The 25,916-nt window shown below is 56.8% G+C and overlaps 2 protein-coding genes across 7 annotated transcripts in view; both read right to left on the bottom strand.

Annotated features, from left to right (window-relative positions):
• Positions 1-423: 423 nt before the first annotated feature.
• Positions 424-5,264, bottom strand: STOML2 (stomatin like 2). Of its 2 annotated transcripts, XM_030467001.1 has the most exons (10): positions 5,174-5,264; positions 4,255-4,407; positions 3,829-3,928; positions 3,077-3,135; positions 2,853-2,954; positions 2,171-2,305; positions 1,548-1,692; positions 1,176-1,255; positions 847-975; positions 424-733 (listed from the first exon to the last, which is right to left on the bottom strand). In XM_030467001.1, exons 1-10 carry the CDS (start codon positions 5,222-5,224, stop codon positions 602-604), a joined length of 1,086 nt encoding a protein of 361 aa, XP_030322861.1. In that variant the 5' UTR covers positions 5,225-5,264; the 3' UTR covers positions 424-601. The 2 variants fall into 2 exon arrangements, with proteins under 2 accessions (XP_030322861.1, XP_030322862.1); XM_030467002.1 differs by lacking the exons at positions 4,255-4,407; positions 5,174-5,264 and adding an exon at positions 4,166-4,234.
• A 523-nt stretch (positions 5,265-5,787) lies between these two features.
• Positions 5,788-25,916, bottom strand: part of FAM214B (family with sequence similarity 214 member B) — a 34,066-nt gene continuing 13,937 nt past the window's right edge. For 2 of the 5 annotated variants that reach the window (XM_030467915.1, XM_030467916.1), the window contains 9 exons: positions 15,212-15,304; positions 13,324-13,576; positions 10,954-12,209; positions 9,397-9,455; positions 9,020-9,116; positions 8,397-8,555; positions 7,951-8,019; positions 7,214-7,419; positions 5,788-6,901 (listed from right to left, as the gene is read on the bottom strand). In XM_030467915.1, the coding sequence (XP_030323775.1) occupies positions 6,748-6,901; positions 7,214-7,419; positions 7,951-8,019; positions 8,397-8,555; positions 9,020-9,116; positions 9,397-9,455; positions 10,954-12,030 (1,821 nt within the window). In that variant the 5' untranslated portion in view covers positions 12,031-12,209; positions 13,324-13,576; positions 15,212-15,304 and the 3' untranslated portion in view covers positions 5,788-6,747. Of the gene's footprint in view, positions 6,902-7,213; positions 7,420-7,950; positions 8,020-8,396; positions 8,556-9,019; positions 9,117-9,396; positions 9,456-10,953; positions 12,210-13,323; positions 13,577-15,211; positions 15,305-21,974; positions 22,066-22,414; positions 22,593-25,916 lie in introns of all 5 variants that reach the window. The other 3 variants (XM_030467914.1, XM_030467917.1, XM_030467918.1) reach the window with 3 other exon arrangements.

Consider the following 25,916-nt stretch of genomic DNA (forward strand, 5'->3'; position numbering starts at 1 on the left):
TTCCCTCCCCTGCGGGACGGGATACTAGGAGAGCGGTATAGGGAACCCTCCCGTTGTGCGCTGCAAGAAAGCAGCTACCGGGAGAGCGAGGGGAGCCCACATTTCTCCAGGGGGACGGACTATCCCATGGGAGGGATTTACCCCCCAGCAAAGGGATCTTTTCCCCCCCTGGGAAAGGGACATCCCTCCCACGAGTGGGTACTCCTCAGGAAGGATATACCCCAGGGATAGGGATATCTCCCTAGAAGAGGGATTTCCCCCTGAGAAAGAGGTCCTTCTGGGAAAGGGGTCCCTCCAAGCAGATGGATCCCCAAGGGAGGGGGGGTTCATCCCCAGGGAGAGGGATGTCCCAGCTCCTTTTGTGGATCACTGCACACCCCTGGCAGCTCTGGGCAGAAGCTCACCTCAGAGAGACAATCCCCCTCAGCAGCAGACGGCAGGTCCTGCTGCAGCAGCAGCACCCCTACCATTTATTACATGATTTAGACCCAAATACAAAACAAGGACCGAGGGAAGGAGAGCGTCTGAGGGAGGCAGGTGGCCGGGCAGGACCGCTGGCAGCCCCCAGAGGAGGCTGTGGGGTCCTCCCACCCTGGCCCCGCTAGCTGGAGCTGGCCTGCCCTGCCTTCAGCCCCTCCGTGGTGGGAGATTGGGGTTCTTCATGGGCTTGAGGCACCTCATCCTGGTTCTTCACAGCTTGTGGCTTGGTCAGCGCAGCGTAGATGCCCAGGGCCTGGAGGGAAGGGGAGAGCCATAGGGGTGGGGAGAACAGGGCCGGGCCCTGCGGGCAGCCACCCTCACTCACATCCCCTGGGGAGGTGACGGGGTCCCTCTGACCACACTGACCTGTGCAACCATGTTGGTGATGTCGCCGGTGTTGGCGGGCAGCAGGAGGGTGTTGGAGTCTTTGGCCAGCTTGGAGAAGGCATTCACATACTGCTCTGCCACTGAGAGAGAGGCAGCAGCGCTGCCGTGCTGGGGAGAGAGGGACTGGGCTCAGCAGCAGCACAGATCCACCAGGAGCAGCCCCTGCTCCAGCCTGACCCAGCACAACACACAGCAGAACCCCTCGCTCACCGGTGCCCAAGGTGCTGGGGAGTGTCTGAGACAAAGCCAGCTGCCACCCTGGCTGTGGTTTCATCATTAAAGGAGGTGTCAGCTTGGGGCTCACTCACCTGCTGTGCCAGAGCAGCTGCCAGGAGTTGAATTGCCTCTGCCTTGGCCCTGGCCTTCACCAGCATGGCACTGGCTTCTCCTGCAACCAACCGCAGCAGAACACACGTCAGAACCTTGGCAAACCACGTTCATCAAGGAGGGAATCAGGACACCCTCAGCCATGCAAAGCCTCCTCTTCCCCAGCAGCAGTGCCACGACACTCCCTCCTGCAGCCCCAGAGCTGCAGTCCAGCTCAAGGACCCCAGCAGGGAAGGATCAGCCTGGCTGAGGAGCTCAGCTCACAGACAGGGGTGCAGCCTCCCCCCAGGGTGCATCCCCCCTCAGTGCAGAGGGGTGCCACAGGCCCCCCATGTTCCTGCCCCAGGCACTACCAGCAGCTTTGTTGATTTGTTGGGCCTTCTCAGCTTCCGAGGCCAGGATCTGCGCCTGCTTTTGCCCCTCAGCCACGTTGATGGCCGACTCCCGTGTCCCCTCCGACTCCAGCACTGTCGCTCGCTTCCGTCGCTCTGCCTCCACCTGCCGACAGGGGTCAGAGATCAGCCTGAAAATCCCTCCTGTGGGGCCAGCAGGGTGAGCACACGTTCCATGTTCCTACAGCCCTCCTGGGGAAACCTGGCTTGGCAGAAGATGTGTCTGGTTCTGCTTATCAGCACTGTCCGCACCTAAGCACACAGACACCTCCCCTCCCTTGCCCTTCCTAGCCCAGAGATCTGGTACCAGCTCTTCACAAGGAGCGACCTCCAGCTCTGGGATTTGCTTCTTAAAGAGCCTTAAAGGGAGCTAGCAGAGCTCCTGTGCAAACGCAGGGGCCACCACTGCCAAAACAAGGACAGGAATTATCTACTCAGTAGCTCTACGTTTGCAGACAGAGTGCCAATGGGCTCCCCTCACCCCAGGTGGGCCCAGTGCTGCCAGTTCTAGACAGAGAACAACTGTGCTACACGGAAAGGGAGACTTCCCCCTCGTCCCAGCCTGCTCTCCCTGGGAAGCAGACCTGCATCTGCATGGATTCCTTCACACGTGGGGGCACGTGAATGTCCTTGATCTCGTAGCGCAAGCAGCGGATGCCCCAGCAGTCCGAGGCCTGGTTGATGGCATCCACAATGTTGGCATTGAGAGATTCCCGCTCCTGGGAGGGACAAGAGAAAGGGAAGAGAGCAAAGCAGAGGCACTCGGCATGAGAGGAGGGAAACAGACACCTCCCTGACAGGCCAAGGTCAGCCAAAAAACCCCCATCTCCAAAGGCAAGAGGCAGTGCCAAATGGTTCCTGTGGGGTCAGAGCCCCGACCCAAACCTGAGGCCTGAGCACCTGCCACAAACCCAGGTGCAAACACGGTGCAGGAGGACAAACAGCTCCTGTTCCTGCATGAGGATTACAGCCCACACCCCAAATCAGAACATCCAGGCTACTCACAGCTGGGCCTGGGCAAAGAGCTGCCAGATCAGCCAGCTCTGGGCAGATGCCACCCATCTCCCTTTCCAGGGAGGGTAAAAAACATCTCTTATTTTAAAAAAAAATAAAACAACTGAAACAAGACCCATCTTCAAGGGTTCACTGAGAGGCCCACTGAAACAAGCCCTCTAAGCAAAGGGTGTTTTGGTGCTGAGGGGATCATCCAAGCTCCCAGGGGCTTGGAGAGATTCTGGCAGCTCCATCATCCACCTCCTGGCTCACCCGGAAGACTCTGTCAAGGGAGAGTTTGCCAAGTTCAGATCTCATGGTTGTCTGGGCAAGCTGGGTCACTGCATACTCAGGATCTTCCACACCGTAGCTGGCCTGGTGAGCAGAAGGAAAAGACAGTGGTGATGACAGCATTGAGGGGAACCCTGACCTCATGGTTCAGGATGTGCAAACACAGAGGAAAGAAACCTGCCAGGGACATCCCTGAGAGAGGGTACCTTGTAGGGGTCTATAACCCGCAGGTAGAGCACACCATCAATCTGCAGGGTGACATTATCTGCCAGGAGAGAACAACACAGCCTGTTAACTGCAGCAGCAAAGAGCACACATGGCAACTCCCTCTCCCCCCCAGGGAAGCAGCAGAGCCAGGCAGGGTCTTCCCTTCCCATCCTAGTGTCGGCAGCAGGGCACGTGAGAGGGATGGGCTGAGAGGGATCTCCTCATCCGAGAGGTTTTGTTAAAAAGGCCTTGTAGAAAACACAGCATTCTGACATTTTAATACACAAGAAGCCTCAGGCCTGCAGATCAAAACGTTTCATAGCGTAGCCATTTCCATAAATAAAGATTTAAGGAGGAAACAAAACAGAACAAAAAGCTGAATGCTTTTTCAGTCACTGCTGAACGTTGAATTTTTGAATTGCAACAGAGCTGTCCATTCACCTGATCTGGAATGCTTTTTTTACAGAAACACAGAGACTTTTTTGTAGTTCAACACAGGAAAACACCTGAGAATGGACTGCTGCCTGGATGCATTCAACCCAGCAAGAAGAGGCAGCTGCAGCCCTGAAAGGGCAGCCAGGACCTCCTGGGCTTGTCCTGCTCCCACTGCCAGCAGCACAACCAAGCTTGGGTCCCTGGGGACAGAGCTGGGAGCAGGATCCTGGGACATCTGCACTCCTCCTGTGCTGTCCCTTGGCTCACCTGGGATGCAGGGGAAGGAAGCAGGCAGGACACAGACACTGTTCCTCACCTAGAGTGACAGCTGACTGCTCCGGGACATTGATGACAATTTCTTTGAGACTCTGCACGTAACGAATCCGATCCAGCAGAGGGATGAGGAAGTTCAAACCCTGGGGAAAGGGCAGGATTAAGATGGCTGAGCCCTTCAGTCTGAGGTTTTCCTCCCCCAGGCAGCTCAGTCAGAGCAGAGAGAGCTGCAGAAACTAAGACCAAGTGCCCCGTGCGCCGCAGGTGCTGCAGGCAGAGCAATCGAGCTTTACACACGGTGGAAACTTAAAGTTTTCTCTGTGCTCCAGCAAGGAAGAATTAGTTTACAGGCAGTCAAAAATCTGGAAGAACAAGCACACCATCCGCCGAATCCTCCTGCAGAGGACACGCCTTGCTACAGCTCTAGGGATCTGCTGAATCCAGGAGGGGGGAAAAGCAGGCTCCTTACAGGCTCAAGGATTCGGTGGAACTTGCCCATCCTCTCCACCACCCACGCCTCCTGCTGTGGCACAAAGAGCACCCCCACGTTCATGGGCAGCCCCGAGTTCCAGCGGCGTGGTGCTGGGGACAGCCAGGCCGAGCGCTTCAGCTGCTGGGAGAGCTGGAGGCAGGAAAAGGAAGAGGATGGAGAAGAGCTGCCTGCACCTCAGGGCACCGCCCCTGCGCTCCCCTCTGAGGCTGCAGCTCTGACACACCAGGGTGTGGGGATGCACCAGCAGCACCAGTGATGCCCTGAGCAAACCCACACTGTGCAGGGACAGGGCTTGTGCCCACAGCACCAGTGCCAGAGCTTCCCCTGCAGCTGTCGGGGGGAGCTTTCTCCCTGTCCTTCCTTCCCTCACAACACCACTGCGGGGAGAAATGACGCCTCCCTGGCACCTTAATGGACAGACAGACAGGAAGGTGTGGGTCGGGATCTCTCCCTCCCCACTCAGCCCCCACTTAGAACCCGGCCAGACCCCTTTCCAGCCCCCACCTCACTGCCAGGCCACCCGTTTCCATACCCTGTGCCTTCTCGCCTGAGGCTCCCTTCTGGCTCACCCCCCAGGACCTGCTCCCACCAGGGCTCCCTCACCCTCCTCCCCGCAGCCCCTTGCTCCTGCAGTTCTCCTCAGTGCCTCCCTAGCCCGGCTGTCCCCAGCCTCCGCTCTAACCCCCCACCCACTGCTGCTCCCCCCTTTCCCTCCCGCTTCCCTCTGTCCCTTCTCCCCTCACCGCTCTCCCTGCCCCCAAACACCCCTCACACCCCTTTCCCCCCCAAGCCTCTAACACCCCCACCCCTTCTCCAAGAGCCCCTACACCACCCCCGCTCCCCTCAGTCCATCCCAAGGCTCCCTCAGGGCTCAGCCCGGATCCCCCCGCCCCACCTGCAGCAGGCCGAACCCGGGCCCGGCCCGGCTCGCTGCCCGTGCCAGCATCGCTCCGCCGCCCGCCCCGCTCCGCACCGCCGCCCCGGATGGACTCCCGGGCTTCCGGGTTCGTCTCCCGGGATGGGTCCCTCCGGCCACTGCGGCCGTTGCCTTTAGTTCCGCCCTCGGCAGGGAACATCGCGCTCCGGTTTCAGTGTCCAAACGCGTGTTTTTTATTAAATTAGAAACAAACACGAAAAGTACAGGTACAGCCGCGCCCCACCTCCCCCGTCGCCTCCCATAAGGGCAAGCCGGGCTTGGGGAACCTCGGTGTCTGGGGCAGAGCTGGGACGCCGGAACAACATGGGAGGGGACCCCCCGCTGCCATGGAGACCGCAGGGCCTGGGGGAGAGCAGGGCACGGCCTGGGCGGGGGGCTTGGGGCAAACAGGGCCCAAAACCCCCGTTCCGGCGGTACCGGAGCCTCTCGGCCGCCTCACAGCGAAGCCTCGCCCCATCCCAGTGAGTCAGAGGCGGGTCCTGGGCTGTCCCCACACCCCGGCATTCGAAGGAGCCCTAAAGAGCCTTCGTCCCACCCCGCTGCAGCCTGGCCTGGCCTGGCCTGGCCTGTCCCTTCTTTCTCGTCCCTCTCAGCTGCGCTGTTACCCAGAGCCCAGGTCACTGGGGATGCAGGCAGGGTTCCAGCAAACTGGGTTTTTTCCCTCTCTGAGCCACGCTGGGTTCAGCCCGCAGCACCTGAGGCTGCCGCAGGGACAGGCATTGCTCCAGGTCACCCCCACACCCCCTCCTGAAAATCCACCCGGTCCTGTTCCGTGACATCTGCTGCTTCCCCTCCTCCCAGGGACTAAATTGGGGCTCTGCCCCCATCCTCCATTCCCATCCCACTGCCCCAGGTCCCCAGTCTGTGTCTGTGACTGCCACCACTCTTTGCTCCAGGAGCTGTGGTAACAGCCACTGCCAGACACAGACACCTTGGACTCTGTCTTGAGGCCTCCCCAGGCTGGTGCCCAGGACCTGCTGGCCTCTCTCAGGCTTTTAAACACATCCCTGACCCAGGAGCTGTCCCTGGGTCACCCTCTGTTCTGTATCCCAAGATGCTCGCATCCTCTGCCCTCTTCATTGTCCCCTCAGCCTTACCCCAAACCCCAGGAAGAACAGCACAGCACCTCCAATCCTCTGCACGTGCCTCCTCTGTGCTCCCAGCAACAATAAATACTAATAAATACAAAACACTCCACACTTTTCTGCTCCCGATCCCGGGATCAGCATGACCACCCGGAGCCCCCCACCCAAACTCTTCCCTCCCTTCCCCTGGCTCCCACCAAGTTTCCAACCTGGAAGCAGCACTGCCAGAAGCTCGGGCGTGTCCCTGGAGCACCAGGGCTGCTCTCCAGCTCCTGCCCCTCCTGCTGAATCCCCTTGGTGACCCCAGCTCTGCTGCGGGGCACCGGCACGGCATCCGTGCTGCTCAGAACAGGGAGGGAAAAATACTTCAAAGGCAGTGTTTGCTCACTGGCCCTTTTCTTATCCCCAAAGTGCTGGGCTGGAGGCTCCCACAGTGTCCCCGGGAGGTCAGGCCCAGGATGAGTAGCAGGGGTTCCTTGGCATCTCTGTGAAGGATTTCAGTTCGTAGGGGATCCCCCAGTCGACCTCGATGAACTTGCGGGAGAAGAGCAGCCGGATGTCCCCGTGAAGGTAAATCTTCCCAGACTTGGAGCTGTGAAACCTGAGAGGGGAAAAGAGCAGGCCAGAGGGACCTCAGGCTCCCAGGCACGAGTGGGGACGCTTTCAGTGGAAGGAAGAACGACCCCCGTGCCTATTCTGACCCCTGCTGAAGGTGGCCACACCCCGGTTGCCTTCAGAGGGAGAGCGGTCGCTGTCCTGAAGCAGAGCAGCAGCTCCAACCCACCCCATCCCAGGGCAGGGGGGGTCAGGCTGCCTGCCATCCCACAGGGACACATGGGAGAGGAGCCTGGGGATGACCCCGGGGCAGGTGCCCACCCTGGGGCGGGTGCCCACCCCTCCTGGCATGCCCTACCTCAGGTGCATCAGGTAGCAGAGGACCTTTCGGGGTGGGCTGGTCCCCAGCAGGTTGCTGGGGGCCATGGTGGCCCCTTCTTCTCCCCCCACGGGCACCAGGAAGATGCGATGGCGTAGGAAGGTCATGTGGTTGGCTGGCATGTCCTGGAAGTCGTAGGTCACCAAGAACATCTTCACCACAGTCTTGTTGGGGTTAAATAAGGTCTAGGGACAGACAGGTAAGGGGGTCAGACTGGGAATGGGAGAGGAATGGATCCATGGGGCACGGCTGGGTTATCTGGGGGTGGCATCAGCAGGCCCAAGGGTCCAAAAAGCCACACACCAACCGCACAGGGCTTATCCTGAAGCCCACAGGCTGGTCCTTTCCATCTATTTCCACCCCCGTGCTCCCACCACATCCCATCCCATCCCATCCCATCCCATCCCATCCCATCCCATCCCATCCCATCCCATCCCATCCCCACCCTCCTCCTGAGAGACCTTGTCCCTTCCCAAGATCTTCTGTCCCTCCATCTCCCACCACCCTTCCAGACAGCACCCTGGGGACACTGTGCTCCCCTCCACTGTGCTGATTTGGTGGCTGCTGCACAGGCCTTGTACCTGCTGCCCAGATAACAATAGACACAGACAAGAGAACTGACAAGATAACACAGCATGTCCAACCTGGAGGGCACCTGGACCCCACTGGGTCCCCTCCCTGAGGCACTGAGGGGGACCAAGGGATGGAGGACTCACCACTTGGATGGTTCCAGCTTTGGGGACACTGTAACCCTTCTTTCCCAAGGCCTCCAAATCAATCACTCCCTGGAGCAAAAGAAACAGCCCGTGAGAGGGAGGGAGGAAGCCCACAGAGAGCCCATCTGGGATCCAGCACAGGGCCAGGAGGTTTCCTCATCCCACTCAATCCCTCTCCAGAATGAGGAGCAACACAAAAGGTGATGGCAAAGCAACAGCCATGAGACAGGTAGGCAGCAGCCTGACTGTTTATGTGCCTGCACGGGTTCCCTCTTTGGGTTTTTTCCTGAGTTAAAAAATCCTCTAGGCACTGCTGGAGGTCTTCTCAGGCAGGTGGCAGCTCAAGCTGTGCTTCTCCAGAGTGGGGCAGCCCCCAGGATGGGCAGCACTTGGGTTGCAGCCCCTACACACCTCCCCCAGAGCCCCAGCCCTCCCTGCCTGCTTACCAGGAAAGGAGAGGGCGCGTTGTGTTCCGAGATGTCAAAGTAGGTGACGTCCACAGGCAGGGTGACATGCTGGGGACAGTAGGAGCCACTGGCACCAATCTCTGCTGTGAACCCCTCGATCCTCCCCGATGGTGCAAAACGCCCTTTGAGGATGGACTCCTGAGAGAGGAGGGACACATTAGGGACCTTCAAACACGAGTCCTGCTCCTTGCCACAAAGCTGCAGGTGAGATCACCCCAGCTGCCACCACAACCAGGTGTCTGCCTGCTCTCACATGTCACCAAGCTTGCTGGAGATGATCCACAGGAGCCCTAGCAGCTCACTGTGAGATAGACCCCTCCTGAATGGGTGGGTTAAAACCAGCCACTGAACACAGAGAAGCAGGGAGAGCACCTCAGCTCAGCCCCTCAGCAGCAACCTCAGCAGGGTCCAGGGCCCTGGCATTTCATTAAGCTGGCTGTATGGTGGCTGTGTGACACAGCCACTGCACGCCAGGCCCTTGAGGACAATCAGCCCAAACCCACACCAGAGATTCTGTCAAGTTCATCCTCTCAACATCTGCTGCCAGCCCATCCTGGAGCCACCAGAACACAATTCTCTCCCTGGCAGGTGGGTGCTGTTACCTCAAAGTTGCCCAGCAGAGCATGGCTGACAGTAGTGGTGTTCCAGGGCACTGCAGAGGACCTGGTGCCTCTTCTGAGGCTGCTTCGGAGATGTCTCCTTTGAGAGAGGAGAGAAGTTTGGTGTCAGGCTGGAGAGCAGGCAGCCACGGGCTGCCTTCTGCAGCTTCCCCTCTCCCATTCTTGGGTGGAAGTTGAAGATATTTTCCTACTCACCAGGGGAAGAAACAACCTCCCTCCTCCCCACAGCCTGGTGTCTTGTGGAGGGGAGTCCCCTGGGACAGGGAAAGGACTCAATCCCACCCTCCCTTGGGGCTGTGGGGTGCTGGGAACCCCGAGCCCCCCCCACACCCATCCCATGGGGCTGCTGAGAGACTCACGATTTGAGGCGCAGCCCACTCTTCAGCCTCCTCCCAGCAGCAGTGCGATCTGCAGAGCTCTGGAGGGGACACAGAACAAGAGAACGGAGTCAGGGCGGCAACCAGGGACTGATGGGGAGGTGCTATAGCTCCTGCCTCCGCCCCACAAGGACCTCATCAGAACAGAGAAAGGCTCCCATCCATGAGGAGCTGTCAGCAGCCTCTGCAGTGGGGCCAGATGCTGTGTCTGATGGAGATGTGGGGCTGCCCAGACTCAATAGTGGCCTTTCTGGGGATGAGGGTGTTGGTACCCAAGCTGAGGGTGCAGCTCCCACCTTGCAGAGCAGGTCTCAGTGACCCCAGACACAGCCATGAACCAACACCCCCTTGCACCTCCCAGGGAAGGATGAAAGCTACAATTAAGTTCCCCGACCAGCCCAGGAAAAGTGATCCCTGGTGATTCATGCAAAATCCTTAGTTGTGCTTCTGAGCAGAGGGTCCTGCTGCCCATCCCTGCCCACAGCCAGGCTCCCACAGCTGTAGGCTGGAGGGTTAAAGCCAGGGCCACACTGCAGCCTCCTTTTAAAGATATCCCCTTTTCAGGGGCTTTCCCTTCTGGAAGCCACACAAAAGGCAGCACAACACAAAGGGATGATGGAGCTGGCTGGCATGACCAGGCAGGAAAACCCAGGGAAGCTGCTGGAGGGCTTCACTCTGTAAGGGCATGGCTGGGGGCAGCCAGGCTGGGGGACAGTCACCCAAAGGGCACATGGGCAGGGACAGACCTGTGCCCCACGTATGCTCTGTCCCACTCCACGCAGCAAGAATCCAGGGCAGCTCTGCTGTCAATCCCTGCACCAGGGGATGCCCCAGGGAAAGAGAGAAGAGTGCCAGCTCCAATATGAGCCTGCAGCAGCCTCCATTGGGAGGATATGATGGAGGCAGGGAGCTGGCCAGGAGGGAATGGTGAGCAGGAAGGAATTGCAGGCAGCTTCTGAGCTTCCAGGGTGGTTGCAAACCTCTGGGGCCTCCCTCATTTCTGAGTTCCTGGCACCCCGGGGACAGCCCACAGTCACCCCTAGACTGCAGAAAAGCCAGTGGCATCCCTGTACACAGCACTGATTCTCCCAGTCCCTGGTCAGACCCTGCCACCAAACCCTTCCCCTGATGGATACTGCAGCCAGGGACACAAGCACCCCACCCAGGCAGAAGACAGCCACACTTCCCAAGACTGCTGCTAAGTCTGGCTTAACGTGAATTTATCAGACACTGACTGTGGCCAAAGCCACATGCCCAACCCTTGCTGTCACTAGGAGGTTGGGTCCTGTCAAAGAAAGGCCCCCCAGGCTAAAGAGCTGATTGCAAGCAAAGGATCAAGTGTCTACAAGGTGTCAGGGGTTGGTGACAGACCTAGAGACTGTGTGTCCCAAGGCTGGCTGGCAGCCACTGCCCTGCTTCCACCAGTGCTGTGGCACCAGGACAGGACAGGGTGCTGTGCCAGCATGAACCACATCATCTACAAGAACATCCCTGATCCCTGGGTGTCCCTGAAACTTCCCTGCCACAGGAGATGCTCACCTTGGCCGTGGGAAGCAGGTGATTCCAGAACGGAGCCCCTTTGGCATCAGTGCTGCGGCAGGAGGTGGGCACGGGGTGGCATGGCAGGACCTTCTTCTTCCTTGCTGGTGGGGACAGGCTCTCATCCTCAGAGCAGGAGTCAGTGACAGCCTCACCAGCAGGCAGCAGCTTCCTTTTGGCTGTGCAGCTGCTGCTGCTGCTGCTGAGCTGGCAGGGTGTTTTCTCTGGGGAGCTCAGGTTGCTGGGCTCAGGGCTGAGCACTGTCTGAGAAGCTGGGGGCTCCTTGCACCCGTTGGCCACTACTGGCCATTCCTCTTCTCCACTAGACCTGCTGCTGTGAGCTGGGCTGCTTCCTGGCTTTTCTGTCTTTCCACTAGATTCCCACCAGGCTGTTTGTGCAATATTGTGCAAATCAAAGTGAAGCAAGTTGTGGCCACTTGCTCGCTCCCCATTTTCTCCATAGTCTGTAGACTGATCCCCCGATGAGACATGGCAACCGTCTCTCGTGTGCAAAGTACTGCAAGCAATGTGCTGGGGCCAGGAGGAGGAGGAGACATCCTGTGACTTCTTCTCCCTGTTGGCCTTGGGGCTGTGGCTCAGGCTGCTCTCACACCGATGCTCCACCACCCGCAGCCCGCTGTGGGAGAAGTGCTGAGCAGAGCCACACAGGGAGAGCTCCTCCACCAGCAGACCATCCTCAAAGGTATCATCATCATCCAGGGAAGCCTGCCCAGGGCCCCCATCACGCTTGCCATCCACCCCACCACCACTCCAGTGAGTTCGTTTGGGATCTCTGCCCCCCTCAGGAGTTCTCTGCTCAGGGTAACCCCTTTTGACTGCCAGCCGGCTGCCCGCTCGTGGCTCCGTGCTCTCTGAGGAGCTGGAGAGATGGGAGAAGATGGAGACCTGGTAAACCTTCTGGCGTTTGATCTCTGTCTCGTTGTAGCCCATGAGGATGCCACGGTGGGTGCACCGCTGAGAGGAAGTCTCCAAGGATGCCTCTCCACTGGGCCGGGACCGGTTAGGGTCCGTGCCATGCTCCGGGGGCCGGGACGTCTCTGCGTGGATGTGCCTCATGGAGCCTCACTTAATTGGACTCCGAACGGAGCCGGAGTCAGAACAGCCCATGCAGCAGCAGGAGGGGGGACAGTAAAGTGCCACGGATCGAGGTGTGAGGGCAGGGTGTGGGAGATGGAACTCCTCGCTCAGGACATGCGGGTGAGCCCTCCGCTACAGGATGTGCTGTAGTGCAGCATCTGCAGAGAGAGAGAGCAGGAGGATGGAGATCAGACCAGGATCCCACCATCCTCATCTGGACTTTTGGTTGTGAGGGACCTGCTGGGACACAGGCAACTCCCTGGGCATCCCCACTTGGACCTCCCCCTCCAGACACCGAAAGAGCAACCTTGCTGGCGTGATGCTCTGAGGAACCCTGATTTGGGTTGGAAGGGACCTTAAAGATTCCAATCACCCTGTCCAGGACAGAGATACCTGCTGCTAGAACATGCTGCTCAAAGCAGGATCACCATTTCCTTACTGTCCTGGGCATGGAAAGGAGTCTCCAGTCAGGCTTGAGGTCACTGGAAACAAGTCTGGACCAGTGAGAAGGGGGACTGTCCTCTGCCAGGGACTTGATGTGCTTGTGCACAGGAGCTGGGCAGGTCAGATCAGTCCCCGGGGCTCAGGCCTGTCATCATCCTTTTGGACAACACCCATAAGATCTCCTAGGGCTCACCAAGACCTGCACCCTCCACGGCACTGAATGAGGCAGGGCAGGTGCCCTGCAGTGCCAGCCCCACACCAGGGACATAAATCCTTCTGGGCAGCCTGGGGAAACCTGATCTTAAGACACAGCTTTGCCAGTTTAGACCAGAGACCTCCACCACCTCAATGAGGATCTGGGTGGTATCATGGGCTGCAGAGCCCACCCTGGGCACCTGCACCATCCATCCACCCCCACCAGCCCCAGGAGCCTGACCTCCTCCCTGCTGCATAGCTCCTCACTTTTGAATTTCAGCTCAGTTTGAGAGCTGTGATAATCCTGGCCACGAGTTTTTCTGTCATGATAAATACTGAAATGGCTGCAAGAACTGAGGAGAGGCAGGAACAGTCCAGAGGTTTACAAACTGCCTGTGCCTGGCAGCTCTGTCCCCACAGGTCTGCCTGTTCCTGTGGAGCAAAGACTTAGGGACAGGTGAGCAATCAGGAAACTGGATCTTCAGCTGGGTCAAGGCCACCTGCATGTGGTACTGTGATCCCTGATGCAATGGGGATGTGGAAGTGGCAGGCTAGGGCGGCTGAGCCCAGGAATTTTGTTTAAAAGGAGCAAAAAGAGCTATAATCGTGCACCAGGTCATCGCCCCAGCTCACCTCTCTGCAGCAGAATCCCACTTTGCTCCAGACTGACCTCCTTGTCCCACAGTGGGTAGTTGTTGGCACAGCCAGCTGAAGATACCTGCCAGCAAGGCACCCCCCAGAAGCGGCGTGGCTGCCGTGGAATGGCTCCCACCATCACGGTGCACCTCCAAACCTCTGCGGGGTCCTCTCCAGCTCTTCAGTCTCTGCAGTGTCTCTGGGAGGAAGGGAAGCAGGAGACGCAGGGATGGAGTGATCCAGATGCTTCCTGGGAGAGGGGCAGGAGAGTACTGTGGAGGGACACCTTGATAATTTGAGACCTGAGAGCTAGTGAAAAAGCAGGGTTCCACGCTGCCAGGTCAGCTACAGACAGCAACGAGGCCAGGACTGCTGCCAGAAAAATAAAGATGAGGCAAGGCTCATCGCCACAAAAGATAGTCAGGAATTTGGAGTACACCTGGTCTGAACAAAGGGATTATGTATTCTATCAACTTTTGGCTTTAGCCAGGATGGTTGTTGTGGGAAAGTGTTGTAGCCAATTCCTGTAGTTAGCAAAACCATGATCTTTGTTTATTATATCTTGCTTATCATGATGCCCTGTTTACTCTGCACTATAAAAGAACGTTGCTGATTAATAAATAAAATCACACATATTACCATTGAGCATATGTCTCACCTGACCCCAAAATTTTTTCTCCTCTGATTCTTTTCCTCCCTGCATTCACAAGAGGGTACTGCCTGCCTACAGGGTCACACAGCCTGAGAAGGCAGCACAGAGGCTCAGCCTCTCCCAACCTCCTGTCCTGGTTTCACTGGGACAGGATTCCAGAACTGATTTTCTGTTCAGGGAAGCTGCAGTTTTTGAGAAGACTGCAGCACCCAGCTCTGTGAGAAGAAACTTGATGAGGCTCTGTTTCAAGTTATGGCCTCCCATGGTATGTAGATTTAGATAGTGAGCAAGGTCAGATACCTGAGCTAACCAGGTGCTGGGGCTAGGAGGAGCAAAACCTGGGGCAACTGACCCAAACTGCCCAACAGAAACATTGCATACTATAAGGTCACTCTCACTATAAACTGGAAGGCTTGCTGGGGATGGAGCTCTACCTCAACAGCCACTATCCCTAGAGGCTGTTCTGTCATTCTGACCCCCGAGGCCTCCTCTCCTCTCTTCTCCTTTTTGCTGTGACCATCACTCCCTTGCTGGAGCTGTGGTGCCAGCATTTGCCAATCACTGCTGGAAGCACACAGCTCAAGACCACTACATGTGCTGAGTATAACTTTGTATGTCAAATTAGTAGTGGGCTTGGTAGTAGTTCTTCATTATTTATTAAATTTGGTTTGATTTCAACCCACAAGCCTCCTTTCTTCTTCCCTGATTTGCCCTCTCTGGTGAGAAGGGGTTAGTGGGTGATAGAACAACTGCCTAAAAGTAAACACCTCCCAAACCCAAAGGCCACATACACCTTGTCCATGTCAGGCCATCACCTTGATTTACATTTAAACCACAAACTCTACAAGCTAAGCTGTGAACTCTCATACCTGGTTCGTGCCTTTCACACGCCTCTCGCACGCCCTCCTGTAGGAAACCCTGTGCATTTGAAGAGATTCTCCTTTATTTCTGGTGACCATTTCATGTCTTGCTTCTCAAGACAGTGCAGATCATCACCAAACTCAGGATTTCTGGATGGCTGCTCGTCTCATGTCTACCTCCTACCACTTTAACCCACAGCACAGGACATTGTGGCCCTACAGAAAAGGACAAGGGCTTGCAATTGTCTCTTCCAATAAGAGATGCCTGGCAGGGAAGGCAGAAACCAGGAGCCTGACAGCCTGGAGCCATGATGGCCCCCCACCAGCTTCCTCCATGCAAAGACAGCAGACCTTTCATCTGCACAGCACCTACCTGCTTAGATGTGCTCTTGATGCACAGCAGAGATTTGCAGATGCAACACAGCTCCCCTGTGGTCACAATCCACTGGCACCACAGCTTGGCTGCCTGGGAGAGAGGGAAAAGAAAAGAGTCAGCTTGAGCAGAAGCTCCTGCTGCACCTCCCAGGTGGGCAGGAGCCCTCAGCCACCTCCACGCTCAGTCCCTCTGTGGCAGGGCAGCCCATGAGCTTTGCTGTCTCAGGAACCTCCAGGTGAAGGAAGAAACACAGCCCATGACTGGGGGCTATGCCCTCTCAGCCTCCCTCTCCAGCCCTTGACCAGGGGCTCTCTGCAGTGGCTGTCCAGAGGGAACTCACCCTCCATTCCACAGGGATTCCCAACCCAGCAGCAAGCACTGCTCTGGAGGCTAGGAACAGCAGGACCAGGAAGATGTACCAGATCCCTGAAGGAACACTCAGAGGCATCAAACACCCAAGCACAGCCCTTTTCTGGCACCCTGGTCTGGCAAGTTCTATGTCCCATCACCTCGTAGGTAGGAAGCCAGATTCAGCAGGTCACTCACTGTGCTCACTGGCTGACCTGGCCTGCACCAGGAAATGGGCTGCTCTTTCATTACAGATTTGTAATTAACAGGCAGCTATGACCAGTCCCTGAGAGTCAGCCAACCCAAAAACCACCACCAGCAGTGCTGGGGAAGGGCACCACCAGCAACCACCCAGAACACAGATACAACACGCCAGCTCCCAGGGAGCACACACAGCAGGGTAAATCAACACCACAACATAACAAACCTCAGGTCCAAAACCTCAACAAAAGCTCTTTGTAAAGACCAGCTCCTCTTGGCAGCCCCTGTGGGGCCTGCACCAAGGCAGGTAGAGAAGGATGAGAATGCCTGCAGCTGTGGGCAGACACTGAGTGCTCTGCCTGCCTGGAATGTTGCTGCTTCCTTCCTTCATCCCGGGAGATCTGCACCACACCTTGCGTGGCACAGTCAGCCACCAAGAGAAACACATATCCCTCTTGCATGTGTCCACACCAGGACAAATACAATTTCACCTGCATCCTTTCTTTCTCCTTCTCATGTTCCTATGCTGTCACAGCCCTTTGGTCCCCAGCAGCACCTTCCTTTCAGGACACTTGGTCATGCTGACACCACAAATCCATCCCAATCAAGACCTCAGCACCCGTCACCAGTGATGCCAGCACTAGACAGCAGTGCAAACCACTAGCACCAGGGCATTTTGCCAACACAATAACTGTCCCCTCAAACATTGTTCAGGAAACGCCAGGATTCCTTAGCCCACCCCAAAAGTGTCTCCAAGCACACCCTAGGGCCTCCTTGCACATCTCTCTGGAGGATTGCCCATCAGACTGGGATGGGGAGCAGGTGGAGCACAGCACTGCTCCTCAGTGGGGAAGATGCAAGGCACTGTGTCCAGGGAAGGTTCCCATTCACTTCCACTCACTTTGGGGTTTCTCTTGGCTGTGTTTAGCTCTGTCTCCCAGGCCAGCTCATCCTTGTTGAGAGCCCAGCCAGGTCACAGCAGGGCTCAGGCTCTTACTGCACCCAGTGGGACCACATCATCCCCCTACAGAGCAAGAGAACAACAGGGGGACCAGAGATGAGGAGACAGCACCTGCTCATATCTTAACTTCTCCCCCTGAGTCGAGCATCTCCAGAACCCTGCTTCTAATCACCTGCCTGGGAGAGAGCCAGGTAGAAGTCCTCAACATCTCAGCTGAGCAGCACAGGTACCATTCCCTGGATGCAGCACATGGGGCTCCATGTGTCTGAGTCAAGGGTTTGTCCCCTCTTAAACCTAAGTGATATTGATTTTACCAGTTTTACTCTGTGCTGGTGCTCTGACTCTTCAGATAAAACTTAAAGGACCCTTGCATGTTGGTGCAAGCCCAGCCAGAGTTCCTCCAGCTTTCTACCTGGCTCGTGCCAAGCTCCCAGATACCCACAGGAGGGACCCTGTCTTTTCACACCCTGTCACCTGAGTCCACAGTGCCAGAAACAGCTTTTCTCTTTTCCTCCAGCCCAGCACAGCCTGGGGGACCACACCTCAGCAGCCACAAGACATAACTGGTGCCAAAGGACCTAAGAGAGCCTGTCCCAGGCACTGGAGCAGAGCCACTGCATTGCCCAGCGACAATGAGTCACCAGACCCCAATGCAGGATGACACAGCCAGGCTTGGGGTGGGATATCAGGGACCTGCCTTACCTGCTGGTTTCAGTCCTATAAGCACATCCAGGAGGAACCCAGGATTAACAGACCATGGTCTCAGTCTGGTGGTAACAGAGCAGGATGGCAGGTGAGGAAGGGTACCTGTCTGGGTGATGCAGCAGCTGTACCACACGCTGGGCTGCAGCCTGCAAAAGGATCTGTTGCTGTTTTAACTGTACTGCACTGCTTGGAAAGGTGAGGATGGGTGCAGGGGCAGCTCTGCCAGCCAGGGGGGCATCTGTGGGGGGAAGGACTGGCAGAGCCCTTGGAAAGAGGAGCCTGGTGGGGATGGCAGCACAGCACTGGTAGAAGGAACAGAGCAGGAGCTGTACCTGAAGGAGACACTCGCACCCTGTGGGGATTCATGTGGCTTCCCAGAGCAGCACTGACAAGTCAAAGGGACACAGGGTCAGTGAACAACTTTGGGCTTTGGTCTGGGCATTGCTGCCTGGAGCAAAGCACCACGCCTGGGGGCTGGCAGGGTGAAGACGGGTCCTTGCACTATTTGGACCACAGAAAAAATCCAAACCAACCTGAAAAGGGCTTTTTCTGCCTTCCTCCCTCCTACTACCTCTCCTGGGAAGTGCAACACAGACCTTCGCAGCCTCACTGGAGGTGAAGCAGGAACCACACAGGCAGGGGCTGTGATTACACAAGGGAAAATAATTATCCTTGGTACAAGCAAAGCACAAGACAAGAGAAGAGGCAATAGAAACTGCAGGAAACAGACTGCCTGGAGGATAAGTTGTAGCTCTATCAGTCCTATCTGAACCCAAGGAGAAGGAAGGAAAGCTAACAAATGCAAGTGCAAGCCCAGAAGGCACAGACTGAGCGGAGCTCGAGAAGTGCCAGCAGGCAGAAAGTTTCCATCACAACCCTGAGGGATGGCAACACTAGCAGCAGTGCTGCCACCAGAGAAGGGTTTTTCCACAGTCTGACAGATTGGGCAATATCACTACCAGGAGGAGAGAGACAGACACAAGTCTAGGGATCACCTCCAGCACCATTCACAGGAGAGGAGGCAGTCCTGCAGGGAAGCTGGTTAGAGAAGAGCTAGGGAAGCAAACTGCCTGAATGGAAAGACAATCAGCATGGACACGGCTCTGGCACTTCCCTCAGATTCAGGATAGGGAGGAAGAAGCTCACATTTGGTGGAAAGAGGGGAGAAGGAAGGAGGGAGGGGGCATCCTTGCACCACTGCAAAAGCAAGCGCTGCTCTTGGTGGTCCTCAGCAAGCGCCCTGCAGTACCAGATTTATGCAACTGCAGAACCTTGCTCAGTACTGGCCCCTGTGCTGGAGGAAGCCTGAGCTCAGAGGGGAAGGATGGGGTGAAGGACAGTGCCCATATTAGGAGGGTGACCTCCTCAAAACCACCAGAGACAGACCCAACACCTCCCTCTGCCCCGCAGCACCCACGTTTGTGAGGAGCTGCTGCTGCTCCTCCTCCCATCTGTGGGAGGGGACACTGATGGGGTGCAGAAGCCCCTGGGGACAGAGCAGCCCTCTCTGCAGGATGCCTTGCTGGGCCTCCAGGCTGCAGCATTCTCCTAAGGAGCTGAGGTGTGCCCAGCGGTGTGCAGTGCCTCCCCAGCCCCACGCACAGGTGCTGCAGGGACAGAGCCCTTCTGCTCAGCCAACCCAGGATAACACAATGAACCCACTCCCAGGAGATCAGAGAGCCAGAGCAGAGCTCCCAGCCCGGAGGCTTACCCCTGCTCCCTCTAATGCCCCATGTCTTGGCATGGATGGCTTCCACACACCTTGCCCAGGTGCCTCCTGTGCAGGGAGCAAGGCTGACAATAGCCAAGGCTGGGAAGAGGGCTCGCAGGGTCTGCAGGCAGATCCCACTATGCAACAGCCACCTGTGTACAGCTCTCCCCCCACGTCCAATGCCACCCCGCCCCGTCAGCCTCCCCTCCATGCACGGCTTCCCCTCTTCCCCCAGGAAAAGCGCAGTCAAAGAATGAAAAGCAGCTTAAAATCCAGCAGGACGCTCGGGCAGCAGCAGATTCCCCTGCCCACCCAAGCACCAGCGGGATCAAACCTCTGAGATCCAGCCCACGGCCGCCCAGCTCCAGCATTCGACCGGGAGACCAGGAAACCTGCAGCAGGCAGGACAGGGAAATCCCATGCAGCAACCTCTCACGGGGAGGACAGCCCAGGTTGAGGACAGACCTTTGTCTCTGCCTGCCTGTCTCGCTCGCTGGCTGCCGGAGGAGGAAGAGGGGGGCGGTGGGGGACAGCGAGCAAAGATAACACCCCTAGGAGGGTTGTCACAGCCACGTTAATCACTTGGAATTCCAGCCAGCGCAGACCCGGGCGCTGCAAATATGGGCAGCAAATGGAGATGCTCAAAGCTCTGAAATAATTGGATCCTTTCACAAGAGCCGAGCCCAGAATCCAGCACAGGAATTCAGTCCCCGCTGGAAGTCTAGAGATCAAATGCGGGGAGAGGCAGGCGCAGCACAAGCAATCCTGGGCTCCGCAGCCCCCGGCACGGCTCTCAGCTCAGGTGCCTCCCCAGCAGGAGCGAGGGAGAGGGAGGACCGCAGCGGAGAGCCCGAGCCCCCCGCCGAGCCCAGCTGAGGACCGGCCCCTTCCCATCCAACTTACTCCACTTGTGGCAAGGTGCAGAAACGCTGCCAAGGCGAGAGAGGGTTTCATGGAGGAAACCAGTGGCCTCGAAGCCTTGCTCGACCGGAGGGACGAGCTTACGGCGAGGAGACCCCGCAGAGCTGCCGGCTGGTCTCCTGAACCCAGAGATGGAGATGCCCGGCCCGGCAGGATCCCCAGCCCGCATCACGTTCCCGGAGAGACGCACACAAGGCACATGTAGGCTCCTGCTCGGCGCCTCAACGGCAATGAAAAGGCACAGAGGCTTCTGCCAGAAAACAAAGAGGCAGCGGCAGAGCTGGGGGTGGGGAAAACTCTCCGCTGCCCAAGAGAATCCCTGCAGAGGCAGCAAGGATGGATGCTCCTGGGCTCCACCGCGGCTACTCACCCCCGCCAGCCCGAGGTGGCACCCACTCGCCCGGCACAGGTTGTCCGGAGGGTGGGCCAGCCCCCGGTCCTCTCCCGGAATCAGAGCGGGGTGAGAAGTGCTGGAAGATCGCAAGCCAGGCCCTGGACAACAGCTGGCTGTACGGGGAAAATTCCTCTGGTCCAGCTCTGCTTCATAAAACGCTGCGTCTTTTCACCTCGGGGTAGCTGCTGCGTGCCACCGCTCCCGGGGGACGGCACAGCCGGCACCGAGCTGGCAAACCCTGGCACCGGGGCGGTCTGCCGAGCCCGGCAGTGCTGACCTTGCACCGGCACAGCAGCCTCGGCTGTCACCCAAGGGCAACAGAGGGCACCCGCAGCAAAAGCAAGCCCCTGACCACCCAGGGACACACCATACAGCTCCCTTTCCCCGTCCTCAAGTCCCTCTCCAGGGGTGGTGGCCAGAGGGACAGGACCTCGGGCACTGGCTGAGGTCCATACCAGCACACGAAGTCCTCCACTCCAGACCTTGGTGCCAAACTGCAACTCATAAAAAAATTTTCCACCGTTGGTGATTACCCAGTCATGTGCCCGTGTGGCTGGTCACAGGATGGCCAAGAGAATGCAAATGCCTCCTGGCAGAAGTGCAGGGATCACCTCTCCACCAGGCTGCCATGTTTCACATTCAGTGAGGACATCTGTCCAAGGGAGGTGTGCCCCAGGTCTGAGCAGGACCAGACACTCACCATACAAAGCGATGCACAAGCCTTAGCCTTAACAGACCTTTATATCTTGTGTCCCAAGAGGAGGAATGATGCCCTGGGGTTGGCACCTGCATCAGAAGCCCTGCAAAGCCTATCCTGAACCGTTTAACTCAACACCAATGGAAAGGCAATCACCTATCAGCAACTCTCATACCACCACCTTCATCCTGGGCCATGCACCATGGGAAGTGCAACCAAACTGTTCAGCATTCCCATCTCAGCTTGCTCTCCATCACTATGAGCCAAGCACACAAAGACGAGTCTCTTACAGAGAGCCCTGGTGGCAGGGTGATGCTTTGTGAGGGGCAGAAGACAGCACAGCAGTCAGGGGACGATGGGACTGTTTCTGCTCCCACCTCTAATCCACCTTCTCTTCTGCTCCTGGGTCACCACCACATAGAGCCACAGCCCAATCCTTCCTCCTTACCAAGCCAGGTCCATCTATGCCCCAGTGCCCTGTAGCTACCCATGCTGCCTGTTCCCAGACACAACACACCTCACCTTCCCACAACCTTCACAGAGCAGCTGGGCTCTGCATTCCCACAAAAGTGCTCCTCTTCGCTCCCACACCAACCCTGTCCTCCACCACCATCAGACCCCATCCTGTTTACAAGCACATCCCCAATGTCCCAAGCTCTTCACCTGTGCTCTTTGGCTTCCTTATTGCTTCAGTTCAACTTATCCCAGTCTCCCCTGGCCCTCACTGCCACGCCCAAACAGCCCAAGCCTCTTTGCACCCACTCCACCAGTGAGTCCTCAGCACCCATTTGGGAGAGCCACAGCAATGTCACTTTCCCCTACCTCTTGAACAGTCACTAGGACATCAGAGAGCAGGAGAAAAGGTCCCAGGGATGCTGTTTTACCAGGCCAGCTCCGGATAGAGGCATCAAAGCTACATATGGGAAGAGGAAGCAGGCAAAATGCCTGTGGTGAGGAAGGCAGCAGGGATTATGCACACAGCATTTACCCTGTGGGAACTGCCCATCCCCACCACAACCCCTCTTGCAATACACTTCCTTTTACTGTAAGAACCCTCCAAGGGAGGTGCTTGGACACAGGCACTCAGGCCTCCAGCTCAGCATTAGCAAGCTGCAGCCTGCAGATAAGGCTGCAGCAGCTGTGGGGACATTCAGCATCTCTTACACTCCCTGTGCTAGACATCTATGTGGCACAGGAGGAGGAGATACCACACACACAGATACACACACACACACATGGACATGCACACCCACCCAACTCACCCTTTTCCAGCAGCGATTTAGAAAGTCTCAAGTTTCAAGCACAGGCCAGAGTGGTGGCACGGGCTGGGCAGGGATTCAGCCCACAAGGGTGAGGCTTTGTCCATCTTTGATTGTAAGGAGCTGGAGACAGTAAGGGCTACTGCAGGGAAAGAGGATTTCCACCGTGAACTCAAGTGTCCTGAAGGTAAAAGAGAAACACTCTGCTGGCATCAGGAAAAGGGTGTCACAGTTGTCACTGAAACACACTGTTGCCTGTAACAAAGGCACACATGTGAGTGCACAAACCCCTTTGAAGGGAAACAAGGGGATAGGAAATCCTGGCATGTCTGACCACAGACATATCCACATGCAGGGCAGTGGGAGACAGTCTTGCTCCAAAATTCCACCTGTGAAACTGGCAGACTTTTGGGCACAGGCACCCTGAACCCCCCACAGGGGCCCATCAACAGCAGAGCCCTCTGCCCAGTGCACCCATCCAATGCATCCATCACCCCCTCCATGGGGCCTGGGCTCCTGCAGGGCTGCCAGGGTTCTGAGCAATGCAGATGGCCCTGGATGGAAGGGGGAATCCACCTGGCATCTGCATGGAGATAGAGCAAGCTGAGGCTCAGTTGGTGCTTCACATCAGGCAGAAGCTGGAGAGGAGACCTGGCCACCCTTCCCATCTCAGAAGTGACAGTGTACAAAGACAGGATCGAGACACAGCTACACCCTCAGGTGACCAAAACCTGCACAGCACACGAGCTCCCCCTCCAAAATATTTGAGGGCCTCCATACAAACTCTGCTTGGCTGCAGTGATTCAGCCTGTGCTTTGCCATGCTGCTTCCGAGGGAACTTTCTGCTTCTGTGCTTCTCAGAGACCTCAGAAATCAGCTTAAATGGGTCCAAAACACCTTCTACCCTGGTGGCAGCTGCACCACTGGGGATGCAGAAGTCCCCCCAGACCTGAACCCCTTAGGGAGACAAAGCCCACAAGAGATGTGACAGGCAGTGATTTACCCATGCAGCTGGGAATGGACATCAGGGGCCTCTTGGCTCAGACCACCAGACCCTGCTGCTCTTGATGCTCTGGGTGTTGCAACAGGGACACCCAAGTAATGCAAGAGTGGCCAGAGAAGTGTTGAGTAACAAGCAAGCTACAGGGGGAGGGGGAGCACACAATGCTCTGAGTGAGATGGCAGCCCAGCATCAGTGAGCCCAAGGGAAAGGCTAAGAGAAGCAACTTGAGAAGGGATCTGGGAACAAACTCAGGCTCATGGGAAAGTCCTAGACCTTGCAAACCCACATAAAAGCATCTGGGGAGCCTGGACATCCTCTCAGTCTCTGACAGACAGAGAAGCAGATGTAGTTACCACTGTGGGTCATCTGTGCCCAGGCACTGTGTCTACACGCAGCCCCTTTGCTCTGCTTCATTATTCTTGCAGATGTTTGGAAACACAAAAATCCCTCTGAGCACTTACACACCTGACATAGGCTTGGTGCAGCACCAGGCACCAGGGTCAAAGCTCACAGACACAAAAAATTGCCAAGGGAAGTTGTTTCTGAAGACAAAGCTGATAAGGCAGCCAGCCTTACAGAAGGACAGGATCAGGAAAAGAGCAGCCATGAGAATAAAAGGTTGGCAAAGAAACAGAAAATACTGGGAGCAAGTAATTCTTTCCAGACAGTTCTGTGGGCTCATCTCACTCTCCATCTGCTCCCTATCTGCTTGGGATGGTCAGGCAGCTGGAGCCTTTAAAAAGGCTACTGGTGAATTCTCCCACAATTTACGCTATCTCTGGCACAGGCACCATAAGGAAGATGAACCCAGAGCCTTTCTAGCATACTCCCCAGCCTCCCAACAATGCCAGCAGCCCCCTGCAGATCACAGCTCTGCGCTGTTAGCAGAGCAGGGCGGGTGGTTCATTGTCCTGGGCTTTACTGCCAACAGCTTTTTGTGCCCATGCAGGGAGGGAGTAACTTTGGAGCTCTGGAGAGGTGGCTAAGGTAGGTGGAGGCAAAGCAATGACCTGGGCAATGCTGCTAACATGGTGCCTCCATCCCCTGACACTGCTAATACCATATGGACCAGAAGAATCAAGACAGAAGAAGAGGATAGACACAACCCCTGATTTGCCTACAAGTCAGTCAGTCCAACAGGCCATGAACTGCTACATTGACAAGTGCCCTGAGAACTGCAGAACTGGGGAACAACAGTGGTGTGAAGGAACTCAGGGGGTTTTGGGACCACCCTTCTGACAGCAAGGCTGAAGTTGAGCAAGTTGCTCAGGATCTGTTCCTGCCAAGTGCTGGAAGGTCTCCAAATGTGGACACCGATTCCCCACTCACTGGGCCCTGCTCCAGAGTCTAGCCACCCTTGTGGGGAAATATTTTTCCTAATATCTAATTGGTATTTCCCTTGTGTGTGCCACCGCTTCTCATCCTGTTCCCGGGCATTTCCCTGGAGAGCTCAGCTTCAGCTTCTCTCCAAACCCACAGCTGCCAGCAGTAGTGAGAGCTCCCTTTGCTGCCTTCCCTTTCCCAGGCTGCACAAACCCACCACTCAGCCTCTGGCCCCAACATGCTATGGCACACCAGCAGCCCCACAGCACCTCCAGAGCTCCAGGGCATCTCTGCAGAATGCTGGAGCCCATTCCATCCTGCCCAGCATAAGGCGCCACCATGGAGGACAAAAGGTGCCTGCAGCCAGCCCCAAGCAGCAGACACCTGCACACCTCTGAAGTGGTAAAATAAAAATAAATAAATAAAAAGAGGCTCACCTCAGCACTGAGGCCAGCAGGGGTTATTTTCATTCAAGTATTCGATCCTTGCTCTGGCTGGAAGACATACCAAGCACCTACATCACTGCCTCCAGCAACACACCTAAGCTACCCCAAGCCAGGAGTCCCTGGTACCTGCTCTAAGTTTGGCCCTAAATACAGAGAGCTTTGGCTTCACCACAGTGGCACGGGCAACTCTCCCTGCACCACACCCACAGTGGACCTGCCCTGAGGAGTGATGAGCAGGGCCACCTGGAGTCAAACTCAGTGGAGACCACCTGGACTCGACTCACCAGACCAAAGCAGTCCCCTGGATGAGGGCAGCAGCCATTCATGACCCCCATAGCTTCCCCCAGAAGCTGTAGCAGAGCCCAGGTGACACAAGGGGATTTCAGAGCCAGCAACCAACCATGACCCCAGATCTGTAGCACATCATCCCATCCCAGCTCTCCCCCCACACAGTGTACACAGCTGTTCATCCCTCTCCACTCCAGCAGGGATTATTCATCTTCCCATCCTCTCTCCACTCTCTTGGAGCAGATTGGAAGGTCACTGGGCAAGATCCATCCAGGACAAAGACCTGCTTAGCTTGCCCAGGGCTGCCTACATGGGGACAGGGATCCACCCCACCACCAGAGCATGGGATAACTTGTCACCACATAGCTCCCTTGAAATCCTCAGCACAGAGGATGCCCCAGAACCTTCTGGGACAGCAATGTACCTGCAGCTGGAGAAGTCATGG

The sequence above is a fragment of the Calypte anna genome, chromosome Z, assembly GCF_003957555.1.
Source record: "Calypte anna isolate BGI_N300 chromosome Z, bCalAnn1_v1.p, whole genome shotgun sequence".
NCBI classification, from domain to species: domain Eukaryota; kingdom Metazoa; phylum Chordata; class Aves; order Apodiformes; family Trochilidae; genus Calypte; species Calypte anna.